The sequence below is a fragment of the Lampris incognitus genome, chromosome 1 (assembly GCF_029633865.1).
Source record: "Lampris incognitus isolate fLamInc1 chromosome 1, fLamInc1.hap2, whole genome shotgun sequence".
In the NCBI taxonomy this organism is placed as follows: Eukaryota; Metazoa; Chordata; class Actinopteri; order Lampriformes; family Lampridae; genus Lampris; species Lampris incognitus.
In genome coordinates this window covers 50,856,822-50,883,041 of record NC_079211.1, presented here as the reverse complement: position 1 = coordinate 50,883,041, position 26,220 = coordinate 50,856,822, and the positions used below count along the sequence as shown (strand labels likewise).

The 26,220-nt window shown below is 42.0% G+C and overlaps 1 protein-coding gene across 1 annotated transcript; it reads right to left on the bottom strand.

Moving 5' to 3' along the window:
- Window positions 1–2,135: 2,135 nt before the first annotated feature.
- LOC130106702 (NLR family CARD domain-containing protein 3-like) lies at window positions 2,136–24,262 on the bottom strand. The gene is made up of 10 exons (XM_056272921.1): window positions 24,165–24,262; window positions 23,936–24,052; window positions 14,762–14,878; window positions 14,333–14,411; window positions 13,745–13,964; window positions 11,396–13,226; window positions 10,687–10,860; window positions 7,815–7,988; window positions 7,594–7,640; window positions 2,136–3,025 (listed from the first exon to the last, which is right to left on the bottom strand). Exons 1-10 carry the CDS (start codon window positions 24,251–24,253, stop codon window positions 2,499–2,501), a joined length of 3,375 nt encoding a protein of 1,124 aa, XP_056128896.1. The 5' UTR covers window positions 24,254–24,262; the 3' UTR covers window positions 2,136–2,498.
- Between the last annotated feature and the right edge of the window lie 1,958 nt (window positions 24,263–26,220).

Here is a 26,220-nt window from a genome sequence, read left to right as displayed (position 1 = left end):
AAAAACAAACAACTTGATTGGCAGAACAGAAAATATGGTCCTTCTAATACACTACAGTCCGTATATAACTTCTGCAAAATACACAAGTATTGTCATTTTAGTTGAGACACGTTTATAAAAGTGACTTGGAGGATATATGTCATCCGTGATAGTGAAATATGTTTCTTTGTTTGGGAATTATAGACGCGACAGATAAGCTGTTCTAACTTTAGCAATACATTCTATCAGTTACAGATGTTATCCATTCAGCTAGGAATCAAACTTGCTAGCCAAAATGCAAGTCAGCTCTTTCTTTACAAAACGTTCATGCTAAATAAACACTGAGTCCATACACACGCCGAATACTCTTCGTTAACACAAATAAACTTTGTACTTTACATTACACACCAGAAATGCCTTCAAACACCAGCTTAAAGTGGAGGAATTTGTAAAACACGGAGAAGAGCAGCGCGCTCTCCAGCGATAAACAATAGGGGGCGCCTACTGATGACGTCATTAAACAAGGACAGATTCGCGAACATTTTTCTGTGAGTTACTATTCGCCAGGAGATGGCGCCAAAGAATAAACTTCCACAAAAGAGCACAGTCAACTGGCAATGAATGATTAATCTCGAACACGTTAACAAGCAGGATATGACGTACAGATAATCCATTGCCAATAATCTGAAGTGATCAACAAATCCACCCATCAAACTCAGCGAACAGATCTCCATATACACCAGATTATTTGTTACATGTTCGAAAAGCAGTGGGAGGAAGTATACTTATTTTTTCCTGCCCCTACTCACCTACTCTTGCGTTAATTCAGCTGCTACACATTAGAAAAAGGAAACGATAATTGTATATATAAAGATGATGTTTATGGATGTGGTGAGGGAAGACACGCAGATGGCTAGTGTGACAGAGGAGGAAAACGCAGAAGACAGGAAGAAATGGAAACGGATGATCCGCTGTGGCGACCCCTAACGGGAGCAGATGAAAGTAGTACATATACATATTATATATATATATATATATATATATATATATATATATATATATATATATATATATATATATAAATAATCAGTATAGATGTAGGAAAAAAATTAATATATGGCAGTACACGCTTGTTTCATGCGTCGCACACTCATTAGCAGCTGATGATTATGGCATGAAACAGGCTTGTACCGTCTCATAAAGAATTTACTTGACTTACTGGATTATTTTGCTCGTTATTTGTTGAGCACTTTACCTAATATATATATATATATATATATATATATGTGTGTGTGTGTGTGTGTGTGTGTGTGTGTGTGTGTATATATATATATACACACACACACACACACAAAAGTATATTTTCATAGGTGTACACAAGACAAACCACATCATTGAAGCAGCCATTTGCTTTATTTACAGACACATTTGAAAGAAAAAAGAAAACAAACAACTGATAGTATCAGACCTGTGAACTGACATCTTCAACAACGTTACAGTTAAGCTGAAGTTGAGAAAACAGTCTAATGGCACATCACATCCAAAATGGTCCTGCATCAAACAAGTGGTGCGTCTCATTTGACTGCATCCACGTAACCAGCAGGTGTCGCCCACGTGCACTGTGCACGAGGCTTCCAGTAGTGAACCATTTCCAATACGCTGGTTCAAAAAGGTTGAAAGCTTCAGAAAGCCTCGTTTCACCATCACTACACACACACACTCACTCACTCACTCACTCACACACACACACACACACACACACACACACACACACACACACACACACACACACACACACACACACACACACACACAACACAACACCACAACACCACACTTGGATTCGCGCTGACTGCAGTCTGACACTTCCTGTTATGAGCCAATCAAATCTCTGGGCTTTAATGACAAAAGCTAATGTATGACAGGAGAAGTAGGAGCAGGACGGAGCATCTACATCTAACACAGAAGCAGAGGACCAGTGTTGCTACCAAAGCTGAAGGCATAACATCTCTAACTTCATCTGGATGTTAATTCACCAGCTCAGCATTTTACCACACAACATTATCCAGAGACTAGCAGATGAAGAAACTACTGTGGACTCCTGTGTGTGTTACTGCTCAATGACTATGATGACAATTTCATTTATGTAGCAATTTTATTACAAGTAAGCTCAATGTGCTTTACATTAGAAGACAACATATCAAAAATAGGCATAAAGCTTACATAAATATAAGGAACATAAACAATGTAAATATAAGAATATAAGCATGAGTAAAATGCAGAAACTGAATCAATGAAGCATACACCCAACACACATTAAACACAACTATTACAACCCCAAAACACACATATCTTTGGTCACACTGTCTGTATTTGTGTGTGTATGCGTGTGTGTGCGTGTGTGTGTGTGTGTGTGTGTGTGTGACATCCTGTACAGAGTGATCTATCATGTCAGCAGGTGTGTTTGGGCAGGAGTGTGTGTTCCTCCAGGACACAGGAGGCGTCTCTACCTCCTCTATCTAACACATACACACTGAGGAGCCACATAATTCAAACGCAAACCCAACATGGAGAGGTTCAGTGAATGTGGAGGTGAAGGTGTGGAGGTGTGTCAGTGTGTCAGAGGAGACTCTGTAGAAGGACAGAGTTCCAGCAGACCAGTCCAGATACACTCCTACTCTGTCAGAGGAGGAGGGGGAGATACATATCTCTGTTACTCTATTATTATAACAGACAGTGTATTCATCACAACAGCAGAAGAGACTCCAGGACTTTTTATTGCATCCAAGCAGACAGTCATCACCTCCTCCTCTCCTTCTGATTCCTCTGTAAGTCACTCCTATATAAACCACTCCTTCCCACTTTACTTCCATGTAACAGCGGCCAGTCAGACTCTCTCTACATAGAACCTGTCTCCAGGAGTAAAACCTGTCTGGATGATCAGGATATGACTGCTCCTCTTCCACCCGTGTCACCTTTCTGTTGTCCTCAGCCAGAAGGAGGTCTCTGTGTGTTGTGTTTGGGTCCAGTGTGAGTTCACAGGCATCTGATGGAGACAACAAGACACAATACAGCAGCGGTTGTTGATCTAATGTTCCTCTTCTGTTTGGTTTGTGTTGATTTAGTTACAGGTTGGACCTCATCTATCAATATGTTCATAAATATGTAAGTTCCCTCGTATCATGTTATAAATTATACTGCCACTGTATTTATCACATGTTCTGAGGTATGAAGTTTCCACCGTACTCTTGTGTGTATTATGATGAATACCAATCATTCATAAACTGGAAGCACGTCCACATGACCTTATTTATCATTATCTAACATAACTGCTCCTTGTTCAGTCTACCTCTGAGATAATGGACTGTACTAATATAGTCTGAATATTAGTCTTAATATCAATCTTAATATTGGTCTTAATATTAGTCTTAATATTGGTCTTAATAGTGGTTTTAATATTAGTCTTAATAGTGGTCTTAATAGTGGTCTTAATATTAGTCTTAACAGTGATCTTAATATTAGTCTTAATAGTGGTCTTAATATTGGTCTTAATATTAGTCTTAACAGTGATCTTAATATCGGTCTTAATAGTGGTCTTAATATTGGTGTTAATAGTGGTCTTAATATTAGTCTTAACAGTGATCTTAATATTAGTCTTAACAGCGGTCTTAATATTAGTCTTAACAGTTGTCTTAATATTGGTCTTAACAGCGCATTCTTAGTGCCGGTCTCAAGCCCAGATAAATGGGGAGGGTTGTGTCAGGAAGGGCATCCGGCATAAAATCTTTGCCAAATCAAATCTGCGGATCATAAATAAGATTTCCATACTGGATCGGTCAAGGCCCAGTTTACTAACGACCGCCACCGGTACTGTTAACCAGCGGGGTGCCGGTGAAAACTATGCTACTATTAGGCGAAGGAGAAGGAGAGGGGGAAGACATATCCAGAGGCAGCGAGAGAGGAGGAAGAGTAGGAGTGTGGAGGTGAGAGTCGGAACTTTGAATGTTGGCACTATGACTAGTAAAGGGAGAGAGCTGGCTGATATGATGGAGAGAAGGAAGGTAGGTATACTGTGTGTGCAAGAGACCAAGTGGAAGGGGAGTAAGGCCAGGAGTATCAGAGGTGGGTTCAAACTCTTCTACCATGGTACGAATGGGAGGAGAAATGGGGTAGGGGTAATTCTGAAGGAAGAGCATGTTAAGAGTGTGCTGGAGGTGAAGAGAGTGTCAGACAGAGTGATGAGTATGAAGCTGGAAATCGAAGGTGTATTGCTGAATGTTATCAGTGCTTATGCCCCACAAGTTGGGTGTGAGATGGAAGAGAAAGAAGAATTCTGGAGTGAGTTGGATGACGTTGTGGAGAGGGTACCCAAGGAGGAGAGAGTGGTGATTGGAGTGGACTTCAGTGGACATGTTGGTGAAGGGAACAGAGGTGATGAGGAGGTGATGGGTAGGTATGGTGTCAAGGAGAGAAATTTGGAAGGACAGATGGTGGTGGATTTTGCGAAAAGGATGGAAATGGCTGTGGTGAATACATATTTCAAGAAGAGGGATGAACACAGGGTGACGTACAAGAGTGAAGGAAAGTGCACACAGGTGGACTATATGTAGAAGGCACGATCTAAAAGGGATTGGAGACTGCAAGGTGGTGACGGGAGAACGTAGCTAGGCAGCATTGGATGGTGGTCTGTAGGATGACTTTGGAGACCAAGAAGAGGAAGCGAGTGAAGGCAGAGCCAAAGATCAAATGGTGGAAGTTAAAGAAGGAAGACTGTTGTGTGGAGTTCAGGCAGGACTTAAGACAGGCACTGGGTGGTAGTGAAGAGTTGCTGGATGGCTGGGCAACCACTGCAGAAATAGTGAGGGAGACAGCTAGGAAGGTACTTGGTGTGTCATCAGGACAGAGAAAGGAAGACAAGGAGACTTGGTGGCGGAATGAGGAACTACAGCAAATTATACAGAGGAAGAGGTTGGCAAAGAAGAAGTGGGATAGTCACAGAGATGAAGAAAGTAGACAGGAGTACAAGGAGACACCGTGTAAAAAGAAGAGAGGCAAAGGCAAAGGAAAAGGCGTATGGTGAGTTGTATGGCAGGTTAGATGCTAAGGAAGGAGAAAAGGGCTTGTACCGATTGGCTAGACAGAGGGACCGAGCTGGGAAGGATGTGCAGCAAGTTAGGGCGATCAAGGATAGAGATAGAAATGTGCTGACAAGCGAGGAGAGTGTGCTGAGAAGGTGGAAGTAGTACTTTAAGGGGCTGATGAATGAAGAAAATGAGAGAGAGAAGGTTGGATGATGTAGGGAAAGTGAATCAGGAAGTGCAGTGCATTAGCAAGGAGGAAGTGAGGGCAGCTATGAAGAGGATGAAGAGTGGAAAGGCAGTTGGTCCTGATGACATACCTGTGGAGGCATGGTGATGTTTAGCAGAGATGGCCATGGGGTTTTTAAATAGATTGTTTAACACAATCTTGGAAAGTGAGAGGATGCCTGAGGAGTGGAGAAAAAGCATACTGGTACCGATCTTCAAGAACAAGGACGATGTGCAGAACTGTAGCAACTACAGAGGTATAAAGTTGATCAGCCACAGCATGAAGATTTGGGAAAGAGTAATAGAAGCTAGGTTAAGAGGAGAGGTGACAATTAGCGAGCAGCAGTATGGTTTCATGTCATGAAAGAGCACCACAGATGTGATGTTTGCTTTGAGAATGTTGATGAGAAGTATAGAGAAGGCCAGAAGGATTTACATTGTGTCTTTGTAGATTTAGAGAAAGCTTATGACAGGGTGCCGAGAGAGGAGGTGTGGTATTGTATGAGGAAGTCGGGAGTTGCAGAGAAGTATGTAGGAGTGGTGCAAGATATGTATGAGCGAAGTGTGACACTGGTGAGGTGTGCGGTTGGAATGACAGATGGGTTCAAGGTGGAGTTGGGATTACATCAAGGATCGGCTCTTAGCCCTTTCTTGTTTGTAATGGTGATGGACAGGTTGACGGACAAGATCAGACAGGAGTCTCCATGGACGATGATGTTCGCGGATGACATTGTGATCTGTAGCGAGAGTAGGGTGCATGTTGAGGAGAGCCTGGAGAGAAGAGGAATGAAAGTCAGTAGGAGCAAGACAGAATACCTATGCATGAATGAGAGGGAGGAAAGTGGAATGGTCAGGATGCAAGGAGTAGAGGTGACGAAGGCATATGAGTTTAAATACTAGGGGTCAATCGTCCAAAGTAACGGGGAGTGCAGGAGAGAGGTGAAGAAGAGAGTGCAGGCAGGGTGGAGTGGGTGGAGAAGAGTGTCAGGAGTGATTTGCGACAGAAGGGTACCAGCAAGAGTTAAAGGGAAGGTTTACAAGATGGTTGTGAGACCAGCTATGTTATATGGTTTGGAGACAGTGGCACTGATGAAAAGACAGGAGGCGGAGCTGGAGGTGGCAGAGTTGAAGATGATAAGATTTGCACTGGGAGTGACGAAGAAGGACAGGATTAGGAACGAGTATATTAGAGGGACCACTCTAGTTGGATAGTTTGGAGACAAAGCAAGAGAGGCAAAATTGAGATGGTTTGGACATGTGTGGAGAGATGCTGGGTATATTGGGAGAAGGATGCTGAATATGGAGCTGCCAGGGAAGAGGGAAAGAGGAAGACCAAAGGGGAGGTTTATGGATGTGGTGAGTGAAGACATGCAGGTGGCTGGTGTGACAGAGGAAGATGCAGAAGACAGGAAGAAATGGAAACGGATGATCCACTGTGGTGATCCCCTAACGGGAGCGGCCAAAAGTAGTAGTAGTAGTAGTACCCTTAATATTGGTCTTAATAGTGGTCTTACTATTGGTTTTAATAGTGGTCTTAATATTAGTCTTAATAGTGGTCTTAATAGTAGTCTTGATACAGCAGGGCTCTGGTGAATCAGAATCGACTCAAAAGTCACTCGTCATTTTCAGGGGAAAGAAAATCAAAAAATCCATCCTGTCCCTGAAAAGAAACACTCTTGTCAAATCCTCTATAACACAAGGTCAGCCCATTTAACATGTGGACTTAACACTATTGTGTTCCTTTAAATCTTCTTCTTCAGTAATTAAATGAATATTACACAGGGGAACAATCACAGGAAGTCTTTCGAGTAGTCTATTAATCATTCTAAACATTTTATCTCACTTCAATATTGTTTGCAAACAGGGTTTTCTCAAGTCTTTTGTTCATCTTTCTTCATATTTCCATATTAGAGGACAAAGTCTGTTCAAATAAGACTATTTAATGAATAAAAGTGAAAGTTTCTGCATAAAAGTAGAAGTGTGGAGTGGACACACATCTTACGTTTGGTCTCAGGTTTTCATACATTTCTGTCAGATGTGTGAAAAAGTTGATAAATCCACTTTTCATGTAGAAACCTCAGTATGAAGGAACCACACACACATTAGTGTTGAAGTTCCTTGATAAATGAGACCTAATGACTGTTAATTTCTCAGCAGTGTGATGAAGACACATCATGTCAACCATCTTCTTCATCCCAGTAGGATGTGAATGAATGGATGTCACACACTGCTGTGTGGACGAACTTTCCATCTAAACAGCTGAATGTGATCTGCTTTGTTCTCATGAAGAAACTAAACACACACTTACACTTCCTCACACCTGGTGTCAACCTGCACACTCCAGCATGGTCCAGCCTGGGGGTGGAGGAGAGACACAGTCACACCAGCACATCCTCCATCTAATAAACCTCCATCCAGTATCAGTCCTGTCCACTGTTACAGAAGAACCAGTCTGATCCAGCATCAGAGTAGGAGGAGAAAATCCTTGTAGAAGACATGATGAGTGAGTGTCATCCAGCCTGTCCATACCTGAGAGTGTCCAGTCTCCAGTGTGGATCCTCCAATCCAGCAGAGAGCAGCTTCCCTCCTGAGTCTCCTGGCTGGTTGTAGCTCAGGTCAAGCTTTCTCAGATAGGAGGGGTTGGAGCTCAGAGCTGAGAGCAGAGAAGAAACACCTTCCTCTGTGACTAGACAGCCCGACAGCCTGAACACACACACACACACACACACACACACACACACACACACACACACACACACACACACACACACACACACACACACACACACACACACACAGATTACTTTCTTTCAGCTGTTGATGTGTAAGAGTGTCTCATGAAACATGTTCAACATAATCAGGTTCCTGAATAAGTTTCAGCTTCACTAAACCAAACAATAATAATGGATTATATTTTTAGGGTTTTATCTGGACACCCAAAGCACTTCACAGAGAAGGGGGGAAACTCACTTCAACCACCACCAATGTGTAGCACCACCTGGATGATGCACGGCAGCCATTTTGCACCAGAACGCTCACCACACATGAGCTTGAGGTGGAGAGGGAGGAACCATTGAGCCAATCATACTGAGGGATGATTAGGTGGCCAGATGGAGAGAGCCAGGCTGGGAAATTTGCCAGAACACCAGGGGACCCCCTACTCTTTGCTGTAAGTGCCATGGGCTCTTTAATGACCACAGTGAGTCAGGACCTCGGTTTTAACATCTCATCATAAGGACAACATCTACTACTGCGCTGTGTCCCCATCACTGCATTGGCTTTTTTTTCTTTTTCTTTTAGGCCCAGAGAGAAGACTGCCCCCTACTGGCCCACCAACACCAAATCCAGCAGCAACTCAAGTTTTCCCAGATAGTCCGACATCCAAGTACTAGCCAAGCCCACACCTGCTTAGCTTGTGTCACTGGGCAGAGCCAGGGTACATGTTGGTATGGCTGCCAGCAAACCAACCCAATTCTGAGTTAACTGGTATCACGACGGTGGTCAATAACGTTCTCTGTCAGCTCAGGTCACATGATCAGACTAGGGTACATGTTGGTATGCAAACTTTTCGTTGTTATTCTTTAGTTCTTGTTTTATTTTATTTTTTTGGCAAAATGTCTGTACATTTATTTCCCAATATACTGATTCTGAATTTTCCCTTTCCTATAAAAGTATTTCATTTGGCTTTTTTACTTACACTTCTACCAAAGCAAATCAACACTATCTCATCAGTTTGATTTTATTACTTGCAAAATCACATATTCACAGATATAATTTTTCTAATCATAAACCATCTTTTTTAATTTTCATCTCATCTCATCATCAGCCACTTCCCCGGGGTCGGGTTGTGGTGGCAGCAAGCTAAGTAAGGCACTCCAGAGGTCCCTCTCCCCAGCAACGCCCTCCTGCTCCTCCTGGGGGATCCCAAGGTGTTCCCAGTCCAGATTGGACACAGTCCCTCCAGCGAGTTCTGGGTCTACCCCGGGGACTCCTCCCAGTTGGACGTGCCCGGAAAACCTCCAAAGGAAGGTGCCCAGGAGGCATCCTAATCAGAAGCCCAAACCAGCTCAACTGGCTCCTTTCGATGTGAAGGAGCAGCAGCTCTACTCTGAGCTCCCTCTGAATGTCCGAGCTCCTCACCCTATCTCTAAGGTTGAGCCCAGACACCCTACGGAGGAAACTTATTTCAGCCGCTTGTATTCGTGATCTCACCCTTTCGGTCACTACCCAAAGCTCATGACCATAGGTGAAGGTTGGAACAAAGATTGACTGGTAAATTGAGCGCTTTGCCTTTCAGCTCAGCTCCCTCTTCACCACAAAGGTCTGGTACAACGTCCGCATTACTGCTGATGCTGCACCAACTCACCTGTCAATCTCCCACTCCATCCTCCCCTCACTCATGAACAAGACCCCGAGATACTTGAACTCCTTCACTTGAGGCAACAACTTGTCCCCCAACCCGGAGGGAACAATCCACCATTTTCCGGTAGAGATCCATGGCCTCAGACTTAGAGGTGCTGACACTCATCCCGGCCATTTCACACTTAGCTACAAACCGCCTCAGTGTGCACCGGAGGACATGTTCTGATGAAGCCAACAAAACCACATCATCTGCGAAGAGCAGAGATGCAATTCTGAGATTCGCAATATGGATACAAACAATACATTACATCGTTCCTATTATTCTAAAAATAGGAAAGCTATTAAAACCATAAATTTATGTACCCTATATAAAATTTTTGTGAACTGATTTATGCTTTCTGTTAGTGTTCTGATCCCCTGCCATTGTCTGTTCATGTATTTACAATATGTTTACAAGCTGTTTCTTAATCATTAAATAAAAAAAGATGTTGCAACGGAAGAGGAAGGGGAAAAAACATTTCCTGCAATCTTTTACCACCACAGTGAGTCAGGACCTCATTTATCGTTTCATACAAAGAATATCAACTATGGTACTTACAAAAATATTGTACTTACAAAAACTTCAACAACTATTGGAACAACTACAACTGGTTTGTAAATTAGGATGTATTGACTGCGATTGGGTGCAGTGGTTAGCGCGGCCGCCTCACAGCAATAAGTTTCTAGGCTCAAACCCTGGGATTGTCCAACCTTGGGGATCATCCCAGGTCGTCCTCTGTGTGGAGTGTGCATGATCTCTCCATGTCTGTGTGAGTTTCCTCCGGTATTAATGTGTTGGCCCTGTGGTGGACTGGTGGCCTGTCCAGGGTGTCTCCCCACTTGTCGCCTGACGACTGCTGAGATAGGCTCCAGCAGCTTGTGACCCGAATTCGGATAAGTGGCTTAGATAATGGCCATTAAAGTGGATGTAAATGAGGGTTGAATTGACCAATTCAATCCTCATTTACATCCTGTTTTGAAGAGGTTTAGGAATACTGACCTGAGAGTTTCCAGTCTACATTGTGGACTCCCCAGTCCAGCAGAGAGCAGCTTCACTCCTGAATCCTGCAGATCATTGTTACTCAGGTCCAGCTCCCTCAGACTAGTGGAGTTGGAGCTGAGAACCGAGGACAATACTTCACAGCTTCTCTCTGACAGATTACAGGAACTCAACCTGAATGGGGACACACACACAAATATAGTATAATTCTATCACATTGTAATGGCGTTAATACTTTTGATTTTACTACCTGTTTTCATCATTATAACAGTTTGGAAAATAAAACTTTATTATAATACTCATCTAAACACGGAAATAACAAAATATTACTACTACAGGGGTACTATTACTGCTGCTACTTTTACAACTAGTCCTCCTATAACTGCGATGGCTGCTTGTTATAACAGAAAGTATACTAGTACGATTACTGTGACTACTAATATTATTGCAAATACTAGACAAGTACTGCTGCTACTACTACTATAACTGCTTTTACTACTGCTCCTAATTCCACTATTACCTGCTTCTTTTATGATTACTGTTACTTACAACGATTACAACTACTGTTTTAATAGTTGTAATTATTCTATCATTTTAATGTCTTTAATACTTTTAATTTTAGAACCTGTAACCCCTAAAACAGTTTCAATAATCAGTGTAATAAAATTTTTTTTTATCACCAATGAAAAAGTATAATCCATATACTTACAGAGCTGTATTGGAGGCTTTGACCACAGGCAGCAGCCTCAGAAGACCCTCCTCTGAAGAAGAGTATTTCTTCAGGTCAAACACGTCCAGCTCCTTTTCTGAAGACAGTAAGATGAAGACCAGAGCTGACCACTGAGCAGGAGAGAGTCGGTATGTGGAGAGTCTTCCTGATGTCAGGTACTGTTGGATGTCCTCCACTAGAGAATGCTCATTCAGTTCATTCAGACAGTGGAACAGATTGATGCTTCTCTCAGGAGAGAGATCCTCCCTGATCTTCTTCTGGATGTACCAGACTGTTTGCTGATTGGTCTGTGATTTACTTCCCGTCTTTTCCAGCAGGCCTCGTAGGAGATTCTGATTGGGTTCCAGTGACAGGCCCAGGAGGAAACGCAGGAACAAGTCCAGATGTCCGTTTGGACTCTCTAAGGCCTTGTCCACTGCTGTCTGGTAGAGGTCTGGTTTTTCACATTTGTCTCCAAGTGGTTTAGACCTGCAGGAGGTTGACTGTGTTTCTGACAGCAGATTGACTCCAGTGTCGATAAATGAGAGAAAGACATAAAGAGCAGCCAGAAACTCCTGAATGCTCAGATGGACAAAGCAGAAGACCTTGTCCTGGTACAGTCCACACTCCTCTTTAAAGATCTGTGTGAACACTCCTGAGTACACTGAGGCTGCTCTGATATCAATGCCACACTCTGTCAGGTCTGCTTCATAGAAGATCAGGTTGCCTTTCTCCATCTGTTCAAAGGCCAGTTTTCCCAGAGACATAATCATCTCCCTGCTCTCTGTCTTCCAGGGTGGCTCTGTTTCAGATCTCCCATGATACTTCACATTCCCCTGGATGGACTGAACCACCAGGAAGTGGATGTACATATTGGTCAGGGTCTTGGGCATCTCTCCTCCTCTCTCATCTGTTCTCAACACATGATCCAGAACTGTAGCAGTGATCCAACAGAAGACTGGGATGTGACACATGATGTGGAGGCTTCGTGATGTCTTGATGTGTGAAATTATTCTTCTGGCCTGCTTCTCATCTCTGAATCTCTTCCTGAAGTACTCCTCCTTCTGTGGATCAGTGAACCCTCTGACCTCCGTCACCATGTCAACCCACTCAGGAGGGATCTGATTGGCTGCAGCAGGCCGTGTAGTTATCCAGAGGCGAGCAGAGGGAAGCAGTTCCCCCTTGATGAGGTTTGTCAGCAGCACGTCCACTGAGGTGGACTTTGTGACATCAGTCCAGATCTCATTGTTCTGGAAGTCCAGAGGAAGTCGACACTCATCCAGACCATCAAAGATGAACACAACTTGGAACTGGTCAAAGCTGCAGATTCCTGCTTCTTTGGTTTCAATAAAGAAGTGATGAAGAAGTCCCACCAAGCTGAACTCTTTATCTTTCAGCACATTCAGCTCTCTGAACGTGAATGGAAATGTGAAGTGTATATTGTGGTTGGTTTTGTCTTCAGCCCAGTCCAGAGTGAACTTCTGTGTTAAGACTGTTTTCCCGATGCCAGCCACCCCCTTTGTCATCAATGTTCTGATTGGTTTATCTTGTCCAGGTAAGGGTTTAACGATGTCTTCACATTTGATCAGTGTTTCTGGTCTCGCTGGTTTCCTGGATGCTGTTTCAATCTGTCTGACCTCATGTTCATTACTGACCTCTCCACTCCCTCCCTCTGTGATGTAGAGCTCTGTGTAGATCTGATTCAGAAGTGTTGACTCTCCTGGTTTAGCAACGCCCTCAAACAAACACTGAAACTTCTCCTTCAGAGCTGCTTTGAGATTACTCCGGCACAAGGTAACAGGGGTTTCTGAATAAACAAACCAGGGAATCAGTGAGTGGATGTTACTGTAAATGTGAGAAACAGAAACTTTAGCACATTCCATAGTATTTATTCAGCTCATCACTGGTGGATGGACAAGCAGGTTTTATTTAAAACAAACAATGAAGGCATGTATATAATTTATATAAAGGGTTGATTTATCCAAGTATATTTCCACAAACAACCCTCTTCATTTCTACTGTAATAATATTTTGATGGTTGCTGTCACATCTCTTGTTGTAACCATGTATTAGTTAGGAGATCTTTACTGGGATTATGGGGACAGTGATCATGTCTTAAAGAGGTTCTCTCTGGTATTATTGTTCTGATGTGAACCAATGTCATCAGCATTTTACACCCACATTAACCAGTAAATAGTTTAACCAGATCATCCATTAGATTTCTTTTCATTTACCATCCAAATGAAAACTGCCTGAACCTCCTGTGATAAATCTACATTTTCAGCAGGGTTTGAAAATAGTTCCACCTCCCATTTTACCTCTATTGACATGGTGTTGAGGCTTTTGAATAGAGTCTCTTACTGCTCTCCAGAGAGTCAGCCAGTTCCTCCTGCTTCATACTCCTCAGGAAGTGCAGTGTGATCTTCAGAAGTGCCTCTCTGGCGCTCCTCCTCTGCTCCTCCTCTTCCTCCCTCTTTCTCTCTAAGCACTCTGGGTAATCTGGACTCAGAACCTCCTGGAACCTCTTCAGTTCCTCCTTCACAAAAGTGAAAATCTTCTCCTCAAGGAGCTGGAAATGAATCAGTATATGAATTAAACTTTCATGTTAAACTCATGGAACAATAACATTTTTGATTGTCACTTTTTTACAGTATTTTCATAATAGGGAAGTTTATTGTATATGTACATATACATATATATTTATACATGTTTTGGATAATTTTTTTTGTAATGCACTGGTGGCGCACTTGTATTTTCATGTAAAACTTAATAAACAAATTTTAAAAAAGAACTCATGGAACAAAACATCAAGCCCATCTGTCAGTGATTAAAACCCACTGATGTAAACAGTGGAGCATGAAGACCATTATGACCAGAATGGTTGTTTTTCATTTCATTTGTAGGTGAAGTAAAAGGTGTTGATGTACATTTACACACCATAAATATGGAGTCCAGGTCTGTTTCATGCTCCTGGACAGACTGACCACTGACAACCTCTGACTTCTCCTGGTGGTCTCTGTGGAGAACACATGATATGTTAGGTCTCTAGATATCAACACACACACACACACACACACACACACACACACACACACACACACACACACACACACACACACACACACACACACACACACACACACACAGGAGGTTGAGGTGTTGTGTCCTGATGGATGCAGGTAGAAACACAAGGTGAACACCACTGTAAATACTGATGTGATTATTAGATGAGATGTTTTGAGAGAAGAAACTAAACCAACAGAAGGTTCAGACCAATTCTATGTGTCATGACTTGTTACCTCTGTCTGTTCAGTAGAGTCTGATAACAACCAAACCATCTGTTCATATCAGCTGTTTAATTCTGACCTCTGTTCAGTATAGTGGTGTCCATCTTTGAATCTAAGAGGTATCCCTATAGACCGGTCACTCTTGATGGACACACAGCTGGGTACAGGGGAGTCTGGTCTCTCCTGATGGATCCTGCTAAAAACAGAGGAAGACTATTCAACAAGTCTTGTTTTGAAGATGTATTAAGTAGGTATGGGTCAGAATAGTCGACTACTGTGTCAACTTTTTTATCTTTAGATGTAAGGTTTTTTATCTTGTGTCAATCACTCAAACTTTATTTGAATAACACCTTTCATACAGGTTAGTGCAGTTCAAAGTGCTTCACAGATGACTGACAAGCCAATAAGAGATTTGAGACAGTTTGAGAATAATGACAATAAAATAGATTTGAATAAAAACTAAAGTAGATAAAATAGTTTGAACAAGAAAGACAAAACAAAACAAAAATAAAATTGATAAGATCAATAAAAATATATTATGATAAAATAAAAACATAAATACAATCAAATAAATGAATTAGATAAAGTAAATAAGTAGATTGTAGATCTTTTATAATGATGTTCCTTATGGATCTGACTAGTTTTTCTTAATCTCTTAAAGTAATTAAATAGATGAGCCAGATATATGTAGATTAGTCCTACGTCAATTTAGCAAATCACTGTTTTGAGAGGGAATCGCTGGTTGTTAGTAAGCGACGTGTTACTTGTAGTGACACATTATGGTCCAAATGAAATTATGGTTCAAATAAAACAGACTAAAGATATAACAATTTGTATACATGCATCTCTTTATTGCGAATGTGTGTAGGTCTAAATAACAATCATAGGTCTTCACTGAAGCATTAATAGGGCTTCCTTGAGTCCCACTATTTGACTATTCTTTTTTTTTTTAACTTTTTTTATTGGAAATCAGTGTTATACACATGTTATACACAAAGAACAGATCAGTGTTTCACAACATTCCCCCCCCCTTTTTTTTTTTGGTGTGTTAGAACAGAAAACTACAGTAACACCTTGTTCCAACCCCCCACCCATCCCAAATTCTTAAAGAGAACAGGAAAGAAAAAAAATAATGCACATACAGAACTGAATAAGTAAATAAGACACACACACACACACACACACACACACACACACACACACAAAGTTGATAAAATGAAATAAAATAAAGTAGGGAGGTCAGTGCAATTAAAAAGGATGCTCGGGATGCTGACCCCAAGGAATGGATTCATTAATAATCAGTTGGGGTCCAGAGAGGTAAGAGAATTTACATATGAGATAATGGGCTGCCATTTTTTGTAGAACTTAGCAGTTGAGCCTCTTAAAGAATACTTCAACTTCTCTAATGGGAGAAATGACATTAAATCCTTTAACCAGGAGGTAGCGGAAGGTGGATTTGGACCTTTCCACTGTAACAGAATGCGTCTACGGGCAATGAGTGAGGCAAAGGCAACAACATCAGAATTTTCCTTGGTAAGACTGGTTGGCATAGGGGGTACCCCAAAGTTGGCTATCAAGGGGCAGGGATCCAGTGTAATTTTGAGGGCTTCTCCTATCATCTTAAAGAAAAGGGACCAGAACTCAGCTAATTTTGGACAGGAGAAAAACACATGACTATGATCCACTGGTGATGAGCCACATCTATCGCAGGTATTCATCTCTCATACCTGGAAACAGCCTACAAAGCTTAGCTTTTGTAAAATGAACCCTATGCAAGACCTTAAGCTGAATTAATCTTAAACGGGAACATGTGGATGTAGAGTTGATTCTGGCTAGTGCCCTGCCCCCCCATCTGTCACATCACGTTCTAGCTCCTGTTCCCAACTACCCCTAACCCCTGCTAGAGAAGTCAAATCCGGGGATGATATAAGGTCATATAAAATTGAGATCCTGCCACGTGCCCTGGGGAGAGAAAGTACCTTAGAGATAAGAGAGCCTACTGGAAGCTGAGGGAAAGATGTGAAATGTGTGCGAGCATAATTACGAGCTTGAAGATACCGGAACAAGTGAGATTGAGGTAAATTGTACTTTAAACAGAGATCATTAAAAGTGTTGAATGTGTTCGGGCTTAGGCGAAGGCGCGGACCCAAGGAGTCAGTGCAGTGGTGCTAAAACGGGTTTATTCGTCTTAGCCAAAAGGTCGGCAACAGAAAGAGGCAGGAGGCGGTGACTGAAGGCAGGCTGGCGCCTTCCTGGGATCTGGGCTGAAGCAACGAGGTCCTGGATCTGGAAATGGCAAGGGGGAGAGTTTGGTCAAGAAACAAACAAACAAACGGTGAGAAACGCTTTCTCGGGAAACTTCTTCTGGATAGGGTACGCAGGCACTACCGATGAGACGGAATTATCTGGCAAAGTGGTGAAGACTGAACCAGGCTTTTATGGAGGAGAGGTGGGTAACTGCAAATGGGGATCAGGTGTGCCTTGCTGCACTCAGCCGAGAAGTAGGTCAGCTACGCCTCCATGTCGCAGCCCATCCTGCAGGTACTCAGAGAGAGGAGGGGGAAACACTCAGACCATAACAGAATGAGCCCTTTAAATATAAATCTGAGAAATGTGCCAGGCTTCTCTCTCCACAGATTGAAAGCTGTATCTAAATTAGAGGGAGGAAACAAGTGGGCATTACAAACGGGGCTGCATGGAATGGGGGCAGAACGTTTGAAATGTTGCCTAAATTGTTTCCAAATGTTCAAAGTAGAGAGTACAATTGGATTTCTAATGTATTTATGACAGCGAGGAGCCAGAGGGGCACAGACCAAAGCCCTCAGAGATGAAGGACGGGAGGAGTTATCCTCCATTATGCACCAATCAAGGTTGGGAGAGTTACACCAAGCATGAATTTTGAAGGTTGGCCACCCAATAATAAAATAAAAGGTTAGGCAACGCAAGGCCCCCGTCCCATTTAGCCCTCTGCAACACCGGTCTACGAGCCCTCGGACTCCTGCCAGTCCAAATAAACTGTGAAATTGTTTTGTCTAACATTCAAATAAATGATTTTGGCAAAAATATTGGAAGGGACTGGAAAAGAAACAAGAGTCTGGGCAGGATGTTCATTTTAATAGAGTTGATTCTGCCCATCAGAGAGAGAGGGAGTGAATCCCAGTGCTTCAAATCAGATTTAATTTCCAAAACCAACTTCATGAAGTTATGTTTATGGAGAGAGGGGAGGGAGGGAGCAATGTTGACACCAAGATAATGGAAACTGATGTGGGCGAGTTGGAATGGTAGGGTACCTGGGGAGATTTGCTTTGCCCCCTCATTAATAGGGAAACACTCACTTTTGCTAAAGTTGAACTTGTAGCCCGAAAACAATCCAAAGGTCGTCAAGATTTGTAAAATATCCTCTATACAGTTGGCCGGTTCTGTGACATAGAGCAAAGGTCATCAGCATAGAGAGAAATGCGATGTTCCTGTCCAGCCGTGCAAATACCAGTGAAGAGTGGGGAGGATTTGAGAGCAATGGAGAGAGGTTCTATAGCTACTGCAAAGAGCAGGGGAGAGATTGGGCAACCTTGACGGGTACCTCTTGTTAGAGGGAAGTAGTCAGACCTTTGTGAGTTAGTCGTCACGTAAGCAGTAGGGGCAGAGTATAAAAGTCGTATCCAAGAAATAAATTTAGACCCAAAACCAAATTTCTCCAGAACAGAAAACAAGTAAGCCCACTCAACCCGATCAAAGGCCTTCTCCGCATCCAATGACATAACCATTTCAGCAGATTGAGAAGCACCAGGAGAAAGCACAATATTTAAAAGTCTTCTAACGTTAGAAGAAATATGCCGACCTCTAACGAACTCTGTTTTATCTTCAGAAACTATGTCTGTCAAGCAAGGATCCAACCGGCATGCCAAGACCTTGGCTAGAAGCTTTACATCCGAATTTAATAAACCTATTGGTCTCCAGCTGCCACATTCTTCAGGGTTCTTGTCTTCCTTAAGAATAAGCTAAATTGAAGCTCGGTTTACGGTAGGGGGGAGGGATCCTCTTTCCATCGAATCATTAAACATGTCTAATAATAAAGGGGCAATAAGGTGGGAAAACTTCTTGTAAAAGTCAACTGGAAATCCGTCTGGACCTGGTGCTTTGTTATTTTGCATTAATCCAAGACAAGTGACTATTTCCTCTAGCTGTATAGGATTGCCCAGATCCCTCTTATTATTGGCATCTATAGTAGGGATATCTAATCTAGCTAAAAAAAATCATCCATTATAGTCTCGTTTAAAGGGGGTTCTGATTTATAGAGATTGGAGTAAAAAGAAGTGAAGACAGAGTTTATTTCAGCTGGATCGGAAGTTAGGGAATGGGAGGAGTCATAGACTTGAGATATGAAGCAGGAGGCTGACTGACGTTTAAATTGGAGAGCTAAAAGGCGGCTAGCCTTGTTGCCATATTCATAATATGTCCCTTTAGTACGTCTCAAGAGGTATTCTGCTTTGCTCGTAGAGAGCAAATCGAATTCAGACTGTAGTTTAACCCTTTTGATTTACAGGTCTGGACTGGGAGAATTGGAATACTCTCTATCTATGCTGAGAATTGCATCAATTAGCTCCTAATGTTTTTTTTTATTTTTTCTGGCTAGATGTATGCTGTTCGAGATAATTCCCCCCTCTGTTACTGCTTTTAAAGTTTCCCATAATAAAGAGGGTGAAGTTGACTCAGTCTTGTTAATCTCAAGGAAGGCACTGATTCTTTTTGAGATAAAATCACAGAACTCCTCACCCACTAGTAGTCCTGTATCGAATCTCCATTGGTGTTGGGCACAAGTGCTAAATCCAAAATAAGCGGAGCGTGATCAGAAATAATAATAGCAGAGTACTCAGTAGATTTCACAGCAGAGAGAAGAGCCCTGTCAACACAAAAATAGTCAATACGAGAATAATCTTGGTGTACCTTCGAGAAATATGAGAATTCCTTTGTGACCGGGTGAAAAAAACGCCAGGGATCTATGCAGCCCAACTGACTCATGAGGGATGACAGTGTCTTTGACATGGCGGAGGGTGTGAGTGTTCTAGGGTGTGAGCGGTCAAGTTTAGGGTCTATCACTAAATTCATGTCCCCCCCTAAAATAAGATGGTGGGTATCCAAATTTGGAATACTGGAAAAAAGGGAGGTCATAAAATGTGGGTTGTCCCAGTTAGGGGCATAAACGCTGGCCAACACCACTGAAGTCTGATGTAATGTACCACTTACTATGATATAACGCCCTCCGGGGTCAGAAACAATCTGAGTGGGGGAGAACTGGACACGTTTGTTAATCAAAATAGCAGCGCCCCTGGATTTGCTGTTAAGAGCTGAATAGAATATTTGCCCAGTCCAGGGATTACACATTCTGTTATGATCACTTACACGCAGATGAGTCTCTTGAAGGAAAGTGATGTCAGTGTTAAGCTCCTTAAGGTGTGAAAACACTCTGGATCACTTAACTGGCCCCCCAATCCACAGACATTCCAACTCACCAGCCTAATAGAAGACCTGTCTGTTCCTCTCCAAGGTGTATTTGGATTAACCATTGATCACATCTAAAGCATTTAAGATAGAAGCAGAAATTAGCTGACCATCCCAGAAGCATCCAAGGGACATTAACATAGGATAAAAACATGAAAAACCTCCCAGTGCATTGCAATAATCAATATTCTCCCCCAAAAACAAAAGCATAAAGACTTCCACAGTGAATTAATTTGAAATCAATTAACAAATCATTCCTAAACTCACCATAACAGAACAAGACGAGTTGCAGGATAGGATAGTATACAACCGATTTGCTATGCAGTGGATTTCGCCTCTTGACAGTCCAGAATATACGCCATATGAATACTTTTAACGGTTAAATAGAGACATTGTAACAGGAATTGAAGAGCAGACAGAGATGGCAGGCCAGCCGAACTGATAATGTTTTGGGAAAGAGAGACGAGAGAAAAAAATAAAATCAAAACAGAGAAGAGAAAACAGGAAAAAAAATCAATGAAGAGACAAAAAACAGTGCAAGTTGTTAGTGTAGCCGGGTGGTAAATATGTTAAATATGTTAAATGATTTCCACTTAAATTTAGTATAGTTTAACTGTTAATATATGTAATTGTTACACTGTCAAGCCATGTAAAATGTCATTTGATGTATTTAAATTGTGAAGCAGATTGTGAGTGTATTTTTATAGTTTTGGTTGTCATTGCATGTTTTGACCAGTAAGTGGCAGTGTTGCGGACTTTTATTGTAACTCCGTGCAAGTCATCCAAGTGCATCTTGGGTACTCTTTCTGCAAGTTATCCAAGTGCATCTTGGGTATTCTTTCTTTTTTTCTTGTATGGAGCGCCTGAAGATTGCGGTGTGACGAGGCTCTGACTCCGTAGTAAGTAAGGGTAAATATCTTGTGAAATATACCTGTAACATTATTCCAAACAATATTGTATGTCGGTAATTTGACAAGATGGTTTGATTTAGACGCTACTGGAGTTGATGTTCGGTGATTTTGGGCGCGAGCCGTCGACCACTGTTCGCCATTGCAGGCATGACAAGGTAATGTTGGCGTGCATAAAGCCACACCATGCCATTGTATTTGGGATGTAAAGGTTTTATATGCATTTTAATTCTGTTTAAAGGTAACTGACAGAGTGAGAAGTTGCGCGATCTTCAGGAAGTTCCACATGTCTTTGTTAAACCCTATTTAACATACATAGTCCACTGCCGTATTTTGCACCGTATGTTGTATGTTGTATTTATTTTCCTTTTAAAATCTTTTCTGTTAAACTTGCCACATCTGTGAACATTTATGAGCTGTTTGCTCAAAAGACACAGGAATATATGCACTCAGTAAAACGATCTGTATCCGAAGGTTCAAACAATAAAATTAAAGCTACAAGAACCCCGGAAGTAATTGTGTCCTGTGTGGTATCTAATTCCACGGGCTACATTAGTATGAAACAGTTCAGGGGCTACCTCTGTATCAGACTAAATATATACTCTAGCTAAATTGCACGTAGTAAAAGTAGCGGAACACTTAAAAATAACAGCAATTAACAACTGGAACTTTTTGAAGAAAAATCGAGAAATTAACAAAAAATAAATAAAATTAATTAAATTAAATTAGCCCACCAGGGGTGCTACAGTTCACACAAAGAAAGCGATGGATTTCAGTATCCCGCATAGCCACATACACATGCCTTACATAGACAATTTCCTATGAAACAGTGCAGAAATGCAACAACGCAGAAAACAGTTAATGCCGTGGATGGCCCGTACAGGCTAGATGGAAGTAGAAGTAGGTTTAACCCTTGTAAGCAGCACAAAGGCTGCGCAATTTAAGCAAAGCCTCAGGTCAAGAACGTCATTAATATAAAACAACAGAGAAGACGATAAAGCAAGGACAATAAAACACTATCATATATAATATGTAATTCAAACAGTGCATGACTTAAACTACTGCTCATATTCAACTAAGAGGCAAAATAGAACTAACCTCCTCAGCCTGTTTAGACATTATATTCATGTCTTACCAGCAAGGAGAGATAAAATAAAGACCCATATAACTCAAGTAAATCCGTGGCCATGATGCTTACTTAGCTTCAGTCGTACACGAGTTATGTATGCATTTTTGGTAGAACTGCTCAGCTTGCTCGGGAGAGTCAAAGAAATGATTCACGCCATTGAAGGTGACGCGCAGCCGGGTAGGGTATAGCATGCAGAAATGTAGGCCTTTCCGAGAGAGCGAGAATTTCACCTCGTTTAAAGCGGTTCGCCTCCTCGCCACTGTAGCGCTGAACTCCTCATAAAACTTGATTTTGTGGCCTCGATAGACAATATTGCGGTGTTCCTTTGCCCACTGAGGCACTCTCTCCTTTTCGGTGTGTCGACGAAAGCGCACTATCACAGGGCGAGACCCTTGGCGAGGCTTTGGTCCGATGCTGCGATGAGCCGGGTCAAGATCAGGGCCAGATTCTGGCAGCGTGCCCCAACGATTTCCTTGAATAAATCTGCCAGGAATTTTCTCGAATCCTTGCCTTCAATACCCTCGGGTAGACCCGAGGGTTCTGATGCTTTGAACGACAAATCAGATTCTCCATAGTTGCTTGAAGTGTAGTTTGCTCTTCTGTCATTGAAGCCACCTTAAACCGCAGCTGCACGGCTTCTTGCTCCAGGCTCGTAATGTTGTCCGAGTGAGTCGAGAGGGTAGTTTCCGTCTCCGATATAGTAGAGGTGTGTTTGCCCACGGTTCTGGTAATGGATTCAAGAACTGAATGAAACTGGGCGAGAGCCTCGTTCATCTTGGCTGTGAGTTCAGCAGTCATGCTTTTCCTGGATTTTTCCAGCTCGATGATCAGCGTCTCCAGCGTGAGAGGGGGCCCAGTCGCCTTCTTGCTAATGTTAGCCCCATCTTAGGAGAACAAAGAAATCCGCTGTGCCTGACTTTTTCCGCTCACTCAGGTTGATGTGGTCATTTTGATGCAAATTAGCTGAATAAATCAAACCATTGCACTAAAGGTAGACTTTAAATATAGCCATAATTAACAAAAATCGCTGAAATTGTACGAGAGGCGAACGCCACACCTCTTTCCGCTACATCGTCCAACCGGAAGTCTCCACTATTTTACTATTCAACCAGACAACCACCTGACTAGTCGATTTGGAAAAAACTGACTTTACTATCTTTATATTTTGTGCCTGTTATAGGAGGACTTCACATGTTGTGTAAATATAAGAATGTAAATAGAAAAATGTTTATTTTGTTGCACTGTCACAATTTGAACACTAGATGGCAGTGTTCACAATGTGCTGGCTGAGGTGATAGGCAGCGGTTTCAAGGTCACAAGTTAAAGTATAAATGGGATAGGCTTCAGTATCACTACGACCCTGAGAGCAGGATAAGTGGTTTGGATAATGGATGGATGGACGGATGTAAATGCTAGTGGGTATCAGGAGAACACAGTTCTTACTATAAAGAAGACAATTTAATACTGGAACAAAGACAGATTTCATTTTGAAATATTTCGGATCACCTTGCCCTCATCAATTCACCACCTCGGCACAATAAAAAGTTTCAATAACCAGCATGCTGTGATAAATGGGAACACACACCCAAAGAGGACATCTTACTTGGACATTGTTATTGGACACGTGAAAAGAACAGTATTATCCCTCCAATGCAAGAGGGTAATAAGAACTTTGGTTTTAACTAATAGTCACTATAGATGTGACCATAGACCTCACCTCTGTTCAGTAGAGTGGTGTCTATCTTTGAATGTAATAGGTATTTCCATAGAGTGGTCACTCTTGATGGACACACAGCTGGGTACAGGGGAGTCTGGTCTCTCCTGCTGGACTGGGCTTCAACACAACACAAACAGACCTTTGATTGTGACTGATGATGTCATAATGGCATCACTGCTGAGCTCTGAGATGGAGACCAGTCATGGTCAGTTAGAGACCCTCATCTTACCTCTTAGCTTTTGTCTGGCTGTCATGTTCCCCAGACAAAGTGGTATTAGAGGTAGGACCTCCCTCCTCTCTCTCCTCAGACACATTCATAGCAGAGTGTAGACCTTCACAGAAACACACACAACATGCTGTGTTAGCTGGACACATTCGTTACCATAAGATTTTCATTAGAGGATCAGTTATTTGTAGGCTTGTCATCATTAATATTAGTAACATGTCACATACACACTGAGTGTATAAAATACTAGAACCACCTGCATCTAACAGACTGACCAGAAACATCCAGAAAGAAGGATTTGGAGGCTTGTGGACCGTCGAGACCTGGACTGTTTAACAGGTGGTTGTGTTAAAGGGAGTGGGTCTCAGTGTTGGAAGGCGGTAGTGTTTTTTTTACACTCAGTAGATGAACAGTAGATAAAATGTACTTCAGTCAAACTTATCTGGGCTGTCAGAGCAGTTGTGAGACTTTCTGATAAACTCACCAACAGAATGAGGAGAGACAACACACTATAGCCTGTTGGCTGCTGTTGGTTCTGTCTGGGTACCACTGAGAGGAAAACACATAAAACATTCTCATGAAATGTTCATCTCAACACCAAAGTCAGACAGAAATGCTGGAAATCATGATGTAATGAACGCCAATGAATATTCAGATCTGAAAGCAACAAATAAACATTTGGAAAGATTTTACCATCGTCATCTGGTACAACTCCACTATACAGTTATACAGTACAAAGTAATAGGAGGGAGACGAGTCATCATACATTTAATATGTGTCCTGGTAGGATTGTTACCTGGTGAACTCAGGTCCACATCAAGTCAAACAGACCTTCTGTCTTCATTAGTAGAGGACACACAGAGAGAAGATGCTTCTTATTCTCTTTGGTGGGTCCTGGATATCTGTGGACATTTGATCACATCCTCATAACTTCAGTATCAAAGTCTAGAAATGTCAGAATGACATCAGACCAGTCTAACCAATCTAACCAGTGGTCAGGTCTAGTCTGTGTCAGACAAACCACACGTCAGGTGGTTTAGTTTATCTGTGTCCACTAGATAGAGGATAAGAATCACATCTTGGACGGTGGACTGAAGAAAAGCCTCAAAACTCAGAAATGAAAGTGAGGTGGAGAAACTTTTATCAATTTAAAATTCAGTAGCTGTGGTAGAAAGTCAGTGGTTATGAAAATCTGTCTACAATGACACAAAATCACAGCCACAGTACAGAATATAATAAATAATAATAAAGTCTATTACTGAGGGGAAACCAGAGCAACAGTAAACTCTCATGTTTCTGTGTTGACAGATCTTGTTTGATAAATGGTTTGCTGTTGTTTCACACATTGTTTTGTCTGATATATGAACATAGTCAACATGTCTATGGAGCCTTAAAACCGTTCAAAGTGCTCCTTCGTGGTTTAGAGGTCTACAATGTTCTTCATCAACAGGCCTCGTCTCTGTTCCGTCTTTTCTTGATGACAAATCTCTTGAATCGGTTTCAGTCAAATCTGCCATTAAACAAACGGCTTCTGTTAACGTGGTCACATAGACACTGCTGTGTTAACAGTTGTTCATTCTGACGAGGTGTTGAACAGAAACATCAGATATTAAGAGTCGTCTCAAACAGCAGAGTGAGTGTGGAAAAGTCCAGTCACACTTACATTATTCTTATTGTCCGCTAGATGAAGCAGGAAGACGTCAACAGCAACAGAGAGCCACTAAAACCAAGTCATGGAAGAATATTCCACTATGAGACTGTTGTGTTGCTGTGGATTACAACCCACTTTTACTGCTCCTGCTGTTACACATTTCTACCCTGAGGTCAAAAAGTGAAAGTACAAATAATAAAGAGACGAGGAGAGAGACAGACAGACAGACAGAGGGGGGGAGGGGGAAGGTTTCAAACATCCATTCTGTAACATGGTCAGAATGATTTATTCTCTGTTCACACATTCAGCTTCTATCTGTCAGATTTACAGACGGTGTTTATTCACACATGACATGACAGTGTCTCTGTCTGTCTTCACATCGTAAACGTCGCCCCCTAGAGGCAGAAA

Excerpts from the sequence above, each read along its gene's own strand:
- LOC130106702 (XM_056272921.1), bottom strand. The coding sequence starts at position 24,253 with ATGAATGTGTCTGAGGAGAGAGAGGAGGGAGGTCCTACCTCTAATACC. Across the intron at positions 14,879-23,935 it reads CACCACTCTACTGAACAGAG|CAGGATCCATCAGGAGAGAC; the intron begins GTGAGGTCTATG and ends CTCTGTTTTTAG. Across the intron at positions 13,965-14,332 it reads ACCTGGACTCCATATTTATG|CTCCTTGAGGAGAAGATTTT; the intron begins GTGTGTAAATGT and ends ATTCATTTCCAG.